At 53.9% G+C, this 14,286-nt stretch overlaps 1 protein-coding gene across 1 annotated transcript; it reads left to right on the top strand.

Moving 5' to 3' along the window:
• Positions 1-953: 953 nt before the first annotated feature.
• ttll2 (tubulin tyrosine ligase-like family, member 2) lies at positions 954-10,158 on the top strand. Its single transcript, XM_078230588.1, has 2 exons — positions 954-1,022; positions 7,603-10,158. Exon 2 carries the CDS (start codon positions 7,627-7,629, stop codon positions 9,571-9,573), a length of 1,947 nt encoding a protein of 648 aa, XP_078086714.1. The 5' UTR covers positions 954-1,022; positions 7,603-7,626; the 3' UTR covers positions 9,574-10,158.
• The last annotated feature ends 4,128 nt before the right edge of the window (positions 10,159-14,286 follow it).

Raw genomic sequence — 14,286 nt, 5'->3', positions numbered from 1 at the left:
CCAGGCAAGTTGAGGGGGTTACAGATAGTGTGACATGAACCCAATATCCCGGTTGAGGCCGTCCTCATGTGTGTGGAACCTGGCTATCAGTCTCTGCTCAGCGACTCTGCGCTGTCGTGAAGGCCGCCTTGGAGAACGCTTACCCGAAGATCAGAGGCTGAATGCCCGTGACTGGTCACGGGATCTTGGGTTCATGTCACACTATCGGTAACCCCCACAGCTTGCCTCCTGGGCTTGCAGAATCTCAGTGGCTGTCCTGTCTGGAGACAATACACATTTCTTTAACCTGTGCTTAATGCTCCCACCACTCACATTGTCTGTATCTTTAAGACCTGATTAGCTGTAAAGATTCGCATTCTAATCAGTATTCTGTAACTTGATTTTGTGTCTCTGTATGCCCTGTTTGAGAGCAGATATCCACTCCATCTGACGAAGGAGCAGCGCTCCAAAAGCTAATGGCATTTGCTACCAAATAAACCTGTTGGACTTTAACCTGGAGTTGTTAAAACTCTTTCTGTGTTCACAAATGCTGCCAGACTTGCTGAGTTTTCCAGCATTTTTGTTTTTGTTCCAGATTTCCAGCATCTGCAGTATTTTGCTTTTATTTCAGAATATTGTTTAAATGGCCCAAACTTTTTACAGGATCGATGAGCCAAATGGCGTATTCTTGTTCTTATTTCTCATGAAAAAGCAATATCACTGGAATTAGTGCTCTGAAATAACCTTTAAATGACCATTTACCAGTTCAAACTCAGACCCTGCACTTGCGCAGTGTGACAGTTGGCCGGCGAACAATTTGAAGCTGGAGCTCGAGCTCCCTGATCTCTGACTCCGCTCTCCCAGACCGCGCATCCTCTGACCTCTGACTCCGCCCTGCTCCCGCCACTCCTGGAATGCCGGAGGTGACGTTTAACTCAGTGACGTTACGACACGCGCTCCGTTGCCGAGCGACCGCAGAAACGGTTTAGAACCGAACCCGAGATTTACCGATCCTCAGACAACTGGACCGGCTGAAGGAGGAGGTGAGTGTGCGGGGCAGTGAGGGTGGAGGGGCAGTGAGGGTGGAGGGGCAGTGAGGGTGGAGGGGCAGAGAGAGTGGAGGGGCAGTGAGGGAGAAGGGGCAGTGAGGGAGGAGGGGCAGTGAGGGTGGAGGGGCAGTGAGGGTGGAGGGGCAGAGAGAGTGGAGGGGCAGTGAGGGAGAAGGGGCAGTGAGGGTGGAGGGGCAGTGAGGGTGGAGGGGCAGTGAGGGTGGAGGGGCAGTGAGGGTGGAGGGGCAGTGAGGGTGGAGGGGCAGTGAGGGTGGAGGGGCAGTGAGGGTGGAGGGGCAGTGAGGGAGGAGGGGCAGTGAGGGAGGAGGGGCAGTGAGGGTGGAGGGGGGTGAAGGTGGAGGGGGGGTTGTGGGGTGGAGGGGGTGTGTGAGGTGGTGGAGGGGGGTGGAGGGAGGTGGGCGAAGGGGGGGCGGAGGGAGGTGGTGGAGGGGGGGTGGAGGGAGGTGGGCGAAGGGGGGGGGCGGGGGGGCGGAGGGAGGTGGGCGAAGGGGGGGGGCGGGGGGGCGGAGGGAGGTGGGCGGGGGGGCGGGGGGGCGGAGGGTGGGCGGAGGTAGGGGGGGCGGAGGGAGGTGGGCGGAGGGGGGGCGGAGGGAGGTGGGCGGAGGTAGGGGGGGCGGAGGGAGGTGGGCGGAGGGGGGGCGGAGGGAGGTGGGCGGAGGGGGGGCGGAGGGAGGTGGGCGGAGGGGGGGCGGAGGGAGGTGGGCGGAGGGGGGGCGGAGGGAGGTGGGCGGAGGGGGGGCGGAGGGAGGTGGGCGGAGGGGAGGTCGGAGGGGGGGGGCGGAGGGAGGGGGGCGGAGAGGGGGGGCGGAGGGGGGGGGCGGAGGGAGGGGGGCGGAGGGGGGGGCGGAGGGGGGGGGCGGAGGGAGGGGGGCGGAGGGGGGGCGGAGGGAGGTGGGCGGGCGGAGGGGGGGGCGGAGGGAGGTGGGCGGGCGGAGGGGGGGGCGGAGGGGGGGGCGGAGGGGGGGCGGAGCGAGGGGGGAGGGGGGCGGAGGTGAGCGGAGGGAGGTGGGCGGAGGGAGGTGGGCGGAGGGAGGTGGGCGGAGGTGGGAGGGAGGTGGGCGGAGGTGGGCGGAGGTGGGCGGGGGTGGGTGGAGGTGGGCGGGGGGGGCGGAGGGAGGTGGGCGGAGGGAGGGGGGCGGAGGAGGGGGGGCGGAGGGAGGTGGGCGGAGGGAGGTGGGCGGAGGGAGGTGGGCGGAGGGAGGTGGGCGGAGGGGGGGCGGAGGAGGGGGGGCGGAGGGAGGGGGGGCGGAGGGAGGGGGGGCGGAGGGAGGGGGGCGGAGGGAGGGAGGGCGGAGGGAGGGAGGGCGGAGGGAGGGAGGGCGGAGGGAGGGAGGGCGGAGGGAGGGGGGCGGAGGGGGGGTGGGCGGAGGGGGGGTGGACGGAGGGGGGGTGGAGGGAGGGGGGCGGAGGGGGGGTGGAGGGAGGGGGGCGGAGGGGGGGTGGAGGGAGGGGGGCGGAGGGGGGGTGGAGGGGGGGTGGGCGGAGGGGGGGTGGGCGGAGGGGGGGTGGAGGGAGGTGGGCGGAGGGGGGGTGGAGGGAGGTGGGCGGAGGGGGGGTGGAGGGAGGTGGGCGGAGGGGGGGTGGAGGGAGGTGGGCGGAGGGGGGGTGGAGGGAGGTGGGCGGAGGGAGGTGGGCGGAGGGGGGGTGGAGGGAGGTGGGCGGAGGGGGGGCGGAGGGAGGTGGGCGGAGGGAGGTGGGCGGAGGGAGGTGGGCGGAGGGAGGTGGGCGGAGGGAGGGGGGGCGGAGGGAGGTGGGCGGAGGGGGGGCGGAGGGAGGTGGGCGGAGGGAGGTGGGCGGAGGGAGGTGGGCGGAGGGGGGGCGGAGGGAGGTGGGCGGAGGGGGGGCGGAGGGAGGTGGGCGGAGGGGGGGCGGAGGGAGGTGGGCGGAGGGGGGGCGGAGGGAGGTGGGCGGAGGGGGGGCGGAGGGAGGTGGGCGGAGGGGGGGCGGAGGGAGGTGGGCGGAGGGGGGGCGGAGGGAGGTGGGCGGAGGGGGGGCGGAGGGAGGTGGGCGGAGGGGGGGCGGAGGGAGGTGGGCGGAGGGGGGGCGGAGGGAGGTGGGCGGAGGGGGGGCGGAGGGAGGTGGGCGGAGGGGGGGCGGAGGGAGGTGGGCGGAGGGGGGGCGGAGGGAGGTGGGTGGAGGGAGGTGGGCGGAGGGGGGGCGGAGGGAGGTGGGCGGAGGGGGGGCGGAGGGAGGTGGGCGGAGGGAGGTGGGCGGAGGGAGGTGGGCGGAGGGAGGTGGGCGGAGGGAGGGGGGGCGGAGGGAGGGGGGGCGGAGGGAGGGGGGGCGGAGGGAGGTGGGCGGAGGGGGGGCGGAGGGAGGTGGGCGGAGGGGGGGCGGAGGGAGGTGGGCGGAGGGAGGTGGGCGGAGGGGGGGCGGAGGGAGGTGGGCGGAGGGGGGGCGGAGGGGGGGCGGAGGGAGGTGGGCGGAGGGGGGGCGGAGGGAGGTGGGCGGAGGGTGGGCGGAGGGAGGTGGGCGGAGGGGGGGCGGAGGGAGGTGGGCGGAGGGGGGGCGGAGGGAGGTGGGCGGAGGGGGGGCGGAGGGAGGTGGGCGGAGGGGGGGCGGAGGGAGGTGGGCGGAGGGGGGGCGGAGGGAGGTGGGCGGAGGGGGGGCGGAGGGAGGTGGGCGGAGGGGGGGCGGAGGGAGGTGGGCGGAGAGGGGGCGGAGGGAGGTGGGCGGAGGGGGGGCGGAGGGAGGTGGGCGGAGGGGGGTGGAGGGAGGTGGGCGGAGGGGGGTGGAGGGAGGTGGGCGGAGGGGGGGTGGAGGGAGGTGGGCGGAGGGGGGGGTGTGCGGAGGGGGGGGTGGGCGGAGGGGGGCGGCGTGAGGTGGGCGGAGGGGGGCAGCGTGAGGTGATGGAGCGGGGGTGGCGTGAGGTGGGCGGAGGTGGCGGCAGATGCGCGAGGCGGCGGGGGCGCGAGGCGACGGAAGGTGGGGGCGCGAGGCGGCGGGGGCGCGAGGTGACGGAAGGTGGGGAGGCGCGAGGCGGCGGAGGGTGGGGGGGCGCGAGGCGGCGGAGGGTGGGGGGGCGCGAGGCGGCGGAGGGTGGGGGGGCGCGAGGCGGCGGAGGGTTGGGGTGCGCGAGGCGGCGGAGGGTGGGGGGGCGCGAGGCGGCGGAGGGTGGGGGGGCGCGAGGCGGCGGAGGGTGGGGGGGCGCGAGGCGGCGGAGGGTGGGGGGGCGCGAGGCGGCGGAGGGTGGGGTGGCGCGAGGCGGCGGAGGGGGAGGCGAGGCGGCGGAGGGGGTGGGCGGGGGGGCGAGGTGGAAGGGGGGGCGAGGTGGTGGGGGGGCGCGTGAGGGGCAGCGAGTTTGGAGGGGGCATACGAGGGGCAACGAGGTTGGAGGGGGTGCGCGAGGGGCAGCGAGGTTGGGGGGGCAAGCAAGGGTGGAGGGGGGGCGAGGTGGAGGGGGGGCGAGGTGGAGGGGACACGGCAAGTGTGGAGGGGGGGCCGCGAGGGGCAGCGAGGGTTGAGGGGGGCGCGAAGGTTGAGGGGGGCGCGAGGGTGGAGGAGGTGATGCGAGGGGCAACGAGGGTCGATGGGGGGCGCGGGGGTGGAGGGGGTGATGCGAGGGGCAGCGAGGGTGGAGGGGGGCGCGAGGGTGGAGAGGGGGTGCAAGGGGCAGTGAGGGTGGCTGGAGGGGGGGGCGAGGGGCTGTGAGGGTGGGTGGAGGGGGGGCAGTGAGGCAATGAGAGTGGGTGGAGGGGGGGCCGAGAGGCAGTGAGGGTGGAGGGGGGGCCGAGAGGCAGTGAGGGTGGAGGGGGGGCCGAGAGGCAGTGAGGGTGGAGGGGGGCCGAGGGGCAGTGAGGGTACGGGGGGGGGCCGAGGGGCAGTGAGGGTGGGGGGGCAGCGAGGGTGGGGGGTGCGCAAGGGGCAGCGAGGGTGGAGGGTGAGGCCGAGGGGGGGACGAGGGACAGTGAGGGTGAAAGAGGGGGCCGTGGGGCAGTGAGACTGGCTGGAGGGGGGGCCGAGGGGCTGTGAGGGTGGCTGGAGGGGGGGCCGAGGGGCTGTGAGGGTGGGTGGAGGAGGTCCATGGGTCACTGAGTGTGGAGGGGCAGTGAGTGTGGAGGGGCAGCGAGGGTGGAAGGGGAGGCTGAGGGCAGTGAGGGTGGAGGGGGGGGCCGAGGGGCAGTGAGGGTGGAGGGGGGGCTGAGGGGCAGTGAGGGTGGGTGGAGGGGGGCTGAGGGGCAGTGAGGGTGGAGGGGGGGCTGAGGGGCAGTGAGGGTGGGCTGAGGGGCAGTGAGGGTGGGTGGAGGGGGGGCTGAGGGGTAGTGCGGGTGGAGGGGGGTGCCGAGGAGCAGTGAGGATGGAGGGGGGGCCGAGGGACAGTGAGGGTGGGGGGGGCAGTGAGGGTGGAGGGGGGAGCCCAGGGGCAGTGAGGGTGAAGGGCGGGACGCAAGGGGCAGAGAGGATGGAGGGGGCGCTAGGGGCAGCGAGGGTGGGGGGGCGCGAGGGGCAGCGAGGGAGGAGGGGGGGCACGAAGGGCAGCGAGGGAGGAGGGGGGCGTGAGGGGCAGTGAGGGTGGAGGGGGGCGCGAGGGGCAGCGAGGGTGGAGGGGGGGCACGAGGGGCAGCGAGGGTGGAGGAGGGGCCGGGGGGTAGTGAGGGTGGAGGAGGGGCCGGGGGGTAGTGAGGGTGGAGGGGAGTTTGGGGGGTAGTGAGGGTGGAGGGGAGTTTGGGGGGTAGTGAGGGTGGAGGGGAGTTTGGGGGGTAGTGAGGGTGGAGGGGAGTTTGGAGGGCAGTGAGGGTGGAGGGGGGGCCGGGGGACAATGAGGGCGGAGAAAGGGCTTGGGGATGAGGGGAGGCAGGATGGAGGGAGGGGCTGGTGAAGGGGAGAGGCAGGTTGCGGGGGGAAAGAAGTGTGGGCGGGCTGGGGAAGGTGAGGTAGGATGGCTGGAGGGGGAGGGTGGCTTGAGGGGCTGGGGAAGGGTGGAGGAGCTGGAGAGGGGGGAAGGGTGAAGGAGGTGGGCGTGTGGGGAGGAGAAGCTGGAGGTGACAAGCAGGAGGGGAGGCTGGAGGATGTGAGCAGGAGTAGAGGCCGGTGGAGGGCAGTGTGAGGTGAGGGGTCCCTCGAGGGTGGGAGTGAGTGTAGGGGAGCCTGGAAAACGGGAATCTAAGGGGAGGGGGAGTATGAGATTCTGGAGCCTGGAGGAGGTGAGAGTAAGGAGAGGCGAGCTTTGAAAAAGGGAGTGTGAGGGGAGGGATGCCCTTCCTATCACATCCTCTACCTTGGGAAGAAAAGCCATCCAGGGAAGTCAGTCAGCTGCTGTTTCAGTATGCTGCTGCAACATTCAACCAGACTTGGCTTTTTCTAATTTACGAGAAACGAAGCACACTGGTCCCAGTTTGCGATTTGCGTTGACATCAGCCAAAGGACAGGAAAGTTACTCCTGCGTTTCTATCAGTGATTGAAGCTCTAGGATTATTGGTACAGCTTGCTGTGAGGAATTATATAATTATTTTAAAAAGATTTGAGGATAAAGTGGGCAGTGAGGCATGACACCTGAACACGATTTAAGGGCATGTAAATCTTTAAATTGTTGCTAGTTCTTGTTATCATATTTTTTGAGCTCTTCTCTTGGAGAATATAGTGAAATATTGGAAGGATTCTGTAGTGGGAAAGTCTTCTAGGTGATTAATTTAAAGACTAAATCTTTTCATTAAACATTTCATTTCACAAAGGCAAAGAAAAGTTTATTCAGTTCAATAAAATTCTTCAATTAAACTAGTTTTTATTCAAACATTGAAATGTTAGAATCAGAAACATTACAAATTAAAAATATTCAAACAAACATACAATTAAGAGAAGACAAATTTCTTTCGGCCGAAAGGAAACTCTCAGATTTCACCTACACAGCAAATTAGCTATGAGGCATTCTCAAAAGATCTCAAATTTCATGCCAAAAAGCAAAATGGTTATACTTTTTGTTATCCGATTATTCAGCCCAGCACTTAATTAAAATAAATTTCATTCATTCACTGTTCTGTCAATCTAACAATGGCATGTCCTTCAATCAATTATGGTTTGACACCTTCAAATATTGATCTGTCATTTGTCTGTTTTACGGAAGTTCTCTCCCAAAATGGCTTCTTATGATTCAGCATTTCTCTAACCAGTTAAAACCGACTCTAATACCAAATGAAGGTGCCTTTATCTTTTGGCATTATTCCCCCAGCCTGGATATGCATGGGTAATTTACTTTGTTGCATAATTTGTGCCTGACTTGTGCTGGTTTCTTTCATGAATACATCTTTCATTTTACTAGCATGTTACAAATTCATTTCTTCGAGATATTATTAAGATGTTACAGATTTTAAACTCAGCAACTTCTGACTTAGGGGTGGAATTGTACTTACTGCACCAAATGCTCATTCCACTCTAATTAGTGGGGCAGGGAGCTTAATTATCGGCTGGACTAGACTATTGTATTTTTAGATTAACTTTAGTAATTTAAATGTTTTTAATTTCATTTCCCTAACAATAGAGATTTTATTTGACTTAATGCAATTGTCAGTGTCATGGTATTGGAATACTGTTAACTTTTATTTTTTCCTGCCTTAAGGGGTAGCAAAAATTGCATGGAACCATGGCATATGACTATAGATCAGAAGATCTAACTAAGTCATTGGTCTTTCGTCTCCATGAAGGCACTCCTGAAATTGTCCGTGATGTTCTCCTTGAGCGTGGCTGGGTGGAATATGATGAGGAAGAACAGGATGAGAATGATTGGAATTTGTATTGGCGGTCTGGTTTTTCTAATGCAGAATATGAAAATATCATGCCTTGGCAAAGGCTGATACACTACCCAAAGATCATAGGCATAACTCGAAAGGACAATCTTGCTCGTAATTTAAAACGTATGTCAGGGATTTATGGCTCTACAACGTATAACTTTAGTCCTACGGCTTTCATTCTTCCCAATGATTACACCAAATTTGTTGCTGAGTATACAAGAGACAAGAAAGCAAATGGTGGAAAGCTTGGATACTGGATATGCAAGCCTGTTGATCTCTCCCGTGGTAGGGGAATATTTATATTTCAAGATATTAAAGATTTGACTTACAGTTGTTCTGTTATAGTGCAAAAGTATATCAGCAATCCTCTTCTCATTTCTGGTTACAAATTTGATTTACGAATCTATGTTTGTGTCACTAGCTTCTGTCCATTGATAGTTTATATTTATCAAGAAGGTCTGGTAAGGTTTGGGACAGAAAAGTATAGTCTTGCATCTTTAGACAATGTATATGCTCACTTAACAAACACTAGCATCAATCGATTTGGACCTTCCTACACAACGGATAAAGAGCGGGTTGGTTCAGGATGCAAATGGACAATGAGCCAATTCCGTGCTTTTCTGCATAGTCTGAATATTAATGAATTACTCATGTGGCAGAGAATAAGCAATATTGTGACAATGACTCTTCTCACAATTACTCCCTCTATTCCATCCCCTCCTAATTGTCTTGAACTCTTTGGCTTTGATATCTTAATAGATGACAACATAAAGCCTTGGCTTTTAGAAGTAAATTATAGTCCAGCATTAATTGTAGACTGTAATGCTGATGTGATAGTGAAGAAAGGACTATTATATGACCTCATCGATCTACTGAATTATAAAGAGGTAGATACATTGCGCCAGCGTGGTTACCCTACTCCATGGAAATATAATGCACTTTCTCGGAGCCATCCTGCCTTTTGTGTAACAAACTCGTTTAAAAATGTACTGCCTCTTCACTTCAACACTTCTAGAAAAGGATTTATAAGCCCTTCAAAAGAAACAGGGCCCACTACCCAAAACAATTCCCTATTATACTGCCAAAGAAGTTGTAGCCGATCTAACATGTACAACCAAGGTGAAGACCAGGAGATGGACTCCCAAAAAGCAGAAGAGGAAAGCAAATCTAGGGTCAGCAAACAGCAGTTCTCTCACTTTCCACATTTCACTGTGGATAATTCTGGGAAAAATCTCAAAAAGGTGTATAGTTCCATAGGTGCTGCATCTGGCTGTTGTTCAGATAGTAAGGAATGTTCAAAGAATGTGAAGCTTATTAAATCACTGCCAAAGAAAACCGTGACTTCTCAGTTGAGAGAAAAGATGAACAAAAGTTACGTGCGTACACAGAATCCAATGAACCAGGTAATTTTGGAAACAAGAACTGCACAGTCTGATGGACATTTACGTAAAATGGGCCCACGGTTCACTTCAGTTAACTTGCAAAGGTATGAACTAGCATCCAGTCCTCCATACAGCATTTCAGATATTGACAAGAAACCCATGAACCGCATAGGTGACTTTATACTAACATTTCCATTTAACGAAGTGACACTGAAGGCTTCTCGAGACCCTTTAAATATAAGGACAATAATGCAGGAACTGCAGAAGATGCAGAAGATATTACAGGAAGCAAAGAGTGCAAAAAGAAAAAGTGAGTCCCACGTGCCTGGCTCTTTTGATAGAAAAGGTAGTTTCGGTTCTTTCCTGTGGGGGCCACGCAATCCCCCATTGCTTAGTGAATACTGCTTTCAAAAGTAAATGGTTAAACTTTTGTCTTGACCACAGTTGCTTTAATTTTATAATTGAAGATACTAAATTCTTCACAAAAGAAAGTACAGTGTCTTGGGGTAATTTATTCATGCCTTTTTCATTTAAAAGAAGTTTACAGGTACTGGTCTAATTTATTTGAGTCTGGAAATCAGAATAAACTTAGGTGCTATTAAACCAGTCATTACAAGTGATAGAAACAAATTTTGTTTTCGCACAGTATTACATTAGAGTTGTAAACATGATGGCACAAAGAAAAAGTGATAAATAGGGTGGCTATCACGTGCTATACAATAATCATGTGACAAGTATGTGAAACAACCTTAATCTACTTATTTACAATAATGTGATACAGTACACTTGGGCATTTTTAAATTATTATTGTAGTATAGTGCTTGAAATCGTAGGCTGGAATAACTCTTTAATAATCCAACCTTTAACCTGTTCAATGAATTGTGTAACTTTGGTTATATTACTTATTTCTTGTGACAGCTGCTTATGTGTTATTTATTGTTAAGAAATCAGAAGTGGATAAATGCTTGTCACAATGATACAATAAATGTTTGATTGAAACTTATCAAGGTTGTAAATCTGAGCCATTTTGTCAAAGGATCTTTTCAAAGTTTCTGCTTATTGTATCAGGTTTCAGGGGCATTTTAAAGACTTGCTAGACTTGGCAAAAGCTCATTGGTTCTGTACATAATTCTTTGAGAGTGGGTATGGAGGATGCTTGCAGAGACATAAAAAGGACAAGCGAGAATTGAAGGGACTGGAGGGGCTGAGAGTGATATGATATGAGGGGGCTTGGGAGATATGAGGGTGTATATACTCAAATGGGGTTGGCACACTTACTAACCAAGCCAATACAAATAGAGCCCAATTTTCAAAGTATGTACTGAAGAAATAAAGCTAAACTGAAATAAATTACTAACCTAAATCTGAAACCATTTTTAATTGTTGCAAGATTTTGGCACTCACATTAAAATATAAAAGTTTGAAGTTTATTTATCAGTGTCACATGTAGGCTTACATTAACACTGCAATTAACTTACTGTGAAAATCCCTTTGTCGCCATACCAGCGCCTGTTTGAGAGAATTTAACATGGCCAATGCACCTGACCAGCATGTCTTTCAGACTGTGGGAGGAAACTGGAGCACCTGGAGGAAACCCACGCAGACACGGGAGAACGTGCATACTCCACACAGACAGTGACCCAAGTTGGGAATCAAACCCGGGTCCCTGGCTCTGTGAGGCAGCAGTGCCACCATGCCACCCCTGAGCTACCATGTTGTCCCATAGGAAGGTAGCATTTAAATATTAATATGCTCACCTGAAATTTGAAATTCTGCTATTTTAACAGTGGCATTGCCTCACTTGTTTCACTAACAGTATTGTGGCTGTTTTAACAGTTGAGAGAAAAACATTAATCATTTCCTTATTGTGTTATTTCAGAATTCTTTTTGTCAGATTTTTGTCAGACATTTGTGTGTAATCTGTCTATGTCAGTAACATTTACGCCACACAAGTGTCAGGCAATGAACATCTCCAACGAGAGAATCTAATCGTCTCTCCTTAACATTCAATAGCGTTCCCATCACTGAATCCCCCACTGTTGGTGGGGTTTTTGAGGTGGCCAGGTACCATCAGAAATTTCAGACAATGCAAGACTCATGAAGCCAGTGTCTCAGTTTAAAGACGTGACGTTTATTTTGACCAGTGACCGCTAGGAGAAGTCATCAAAGGGTCAGGGCAACTCCCGAGATGGGGCAGCTAGATCTCTCCAATGAATTCTAACATATAGAATTCAAAACAGATTAATTATAGATTTTCTTATCAATTTCTCCCACCTTTCATTAGCTTTCAATATATATAAATCAACAATAATACCTGTCATATACTTCAGTCAATCACATCTTATCCTCTGGCATAATGGCAGCTCATTAGTCCTTAAAATTCAGGCACTTCCTCCTCTTTTGGCTAACCGAGCTACTTCCGTTGCCGAGTAACCTCAGATGCCAGGCACAAAGTTCAAAGTGAACGTTCCCATAAGTTTTCCTACGGGTCACTGCCAGACCAGATTAACACATGATTCCACATCTGGGCATACATCCATCTTATCTGGGGAGTGAATAAACCCTATTCACAAAATTTGATTAAGTGTTCTGAATGTTCTTATCATTAAAAACTCTGATGATGATAACTTGCATATTTCCAAGATTTCAGTATTGCCTTAGAATATGGCTTTGTCCTAATGCCCTTTACCATGATGTTTGCAGCAATCTGCCTTTGGCTAAAGTGAACAGTGATTCTTAAAAATACATTAATACATTCAAAATATCAGCATATGTGTTTTTAAATCATATTCACTTGTTTAAATCTCTTACTGCATTTTGTGTGTGTGTAAACTGCGTTCTTGTTATCTTATATGTGTATTGTAAAAGTCATTTAACTCAATGCTGGTAGTTCTGTCTGTGTCTTAATGTCTAATGGTTTAAAAATCTTTACTAACCTAATAGGATTTCTTCCCCTTACACCCACTATCAATATTCTGGGGTTACCATTGACCAGAAACTGAACTGGACCATCCATATAAATTCTGTAACTACAACAGCAGGTCAGAGGCTGGGAATTCTATGGAGAGCAACTCACCTCCTGACTCCCCAAAGCTTGTCTACCATCTACACAGGACAAGTCAGAAATGTGATGGAATACTCTCCCCTTGCCTGGGTGAGTGCAGCTCCACCAACACTCAAAATGCTGGACACCATTCAGGACAAAGCCCACTTAAGTGGCATCCCATTTACCCCCTGGGTGCCACAGTGGTTAGCATTGCTGCCTCACAGCACCAGGGACCCAGGTTCGACTCCCGACTTGGGTCACTGTCTATGCGGAGTCTGCACTTTCTCCCCGTATCTGCGCGGGTTTCCTCCAGGTGCTCCGGTTTCCTCCCACAGTCCGAAAGACATGCTGGTTGGTGCTTTGGACATGCTAAATTCTCCCTCAGTGTACCCGAACAGGCGCCAGAATGCGGCAACTAGGGGCTTTTCACAGTAACTTCACTGCAGTGTTAATGTAAGCCTATTTGTGACACAAATAAATAAACTTTAAAACTTAAATGTTACTCCCTCCAGCACTGTCGGACAGTGGCAGCAGCGTGTACCGTCTACAAGGTGCATTGCTGCAACTCACCAAGGCTCCTTTGAAAGTGCCTTCCAAACCTGTTATTTCCACCACCTAGAGGTACAAAGGCAGCAGATGCAATGCATGGGAACAGCACCACCTACAACTTGTCCTCCAAGTCACTCACTATCCTAACTTGGAACTATATCGCTGGTCCTTCACTATTGCTCGGTCAAAAGCCTGGAACTCTCTCCCTAACAGCAGTGATTCGAGAAGGAAGCTCACCACTACCTTCTCAAAGGCAATTAGGGATTAGCCAGTGACACCCACATCCCATGAATGAATAACAAAAAGATTTTCGCCATAATCTTACCTCTATTCACGCCGATGGGATTTTCTGGTCCCATTGCAGTGAACCGAGATTTGGCTGGGTATCAAATTCTCTGTCCTCGCTCAAGCAGGAGTGGGGTGTCAATGGCCGGTAAGATCACACCCTAAGTTGCTATTTCAAAACTAAGCAAAGTCATTAAAATGCATATGAAAACTACTCATATTTATGAGGCAGATTCTCCAATCTTATCCGTGCCCACCCCCTGCAGTGAGAACGGAAAATTTGGAGTTCTGGTCAAAGCTCCATTCACTTTCAGTGGCACCAGTGAATCCCAGCCGTGAACGAGAACGTAGGTTTTTGGCGATTATGAACTAAATTAATTCAAAATGTCTTTGGAGAATGTTAATTCTGAGAATTCACTGAAAATAAAGGGCATAGCATGATAAAGTTATACTATGATGAAAAGTATCTGGCTGAATGTGGAATGCTACACTGCCAATCATGAAGGGAACTGTGCACATTTATACAACCAAATAATTATTTCATAAACTTCATAAACAATTGAAACACAATAGTTTGCCAGTCTGAATAGTGCACTCAATTGTTAGAAACTCGTATTTTGGCGACACTATATGGAGTATTATCACACAAAAAAAATAATGAAACTATCCCAGACTGGAAGTTTTAATATTAACAATATAAATAATAATTTGCTTGACATAAATGCAAACACACAGCCTTATGGGCATTACTTTATTTGACTTCAACAAATGTAAACATTTTGAGCTAACAGCTGCAGTAAAGGTTGAGGACAGCAACACAAATCTCTTTAATGCTTATTTACCAAATGTGGAGAGGATCTCCAAGAAGATCACGCATATCGACACAAACATCAAGTTTCAAATGACTCCACTCACCTGATGAAGGAGCAGCGCTCCGAAAGCTCGTGATTCGAAATAAACCTGTTGGACTTTAAGCTGGTGTTGTGAGACTTCTTATTGTATTTACCAAACAGTATGCTTCCTTAGACTTGGAGTGGAAGTGAGCTGGGGATGAGGAGAGGGGGCCTTCATCAGTTGGAAGTGAAAAGGAAGTCAAACTGGTGCAACAACTATGTTGGGCATACGTCGGGGATCAGCTTACCCGCCTGTGCATGCCAGAAACTCCAGCACCTATGACGGGAGATGGGGGCTGCAAGGTTGAGGGTGCTACACAAACCATCTCCTTCCTCCTGGCTACTCAGGTCATATCG

Source organism: Mustelus asterias, chromosome 15 (assembly GCF_964213995.1).
Source record: "Mustelus asterias chromosome 15, sMusAst1.hap1.1, whole genome shotgun sequence".
NCBI lineage: Eukaryota > Metazoa > Chordata > Chondrichthyes > Carcharhiniformes > Triakidae > Mustelus > Mustelus asterias.
This window is presented reverse-complemented; position numbering and strand designations above follow the sequence as displayed.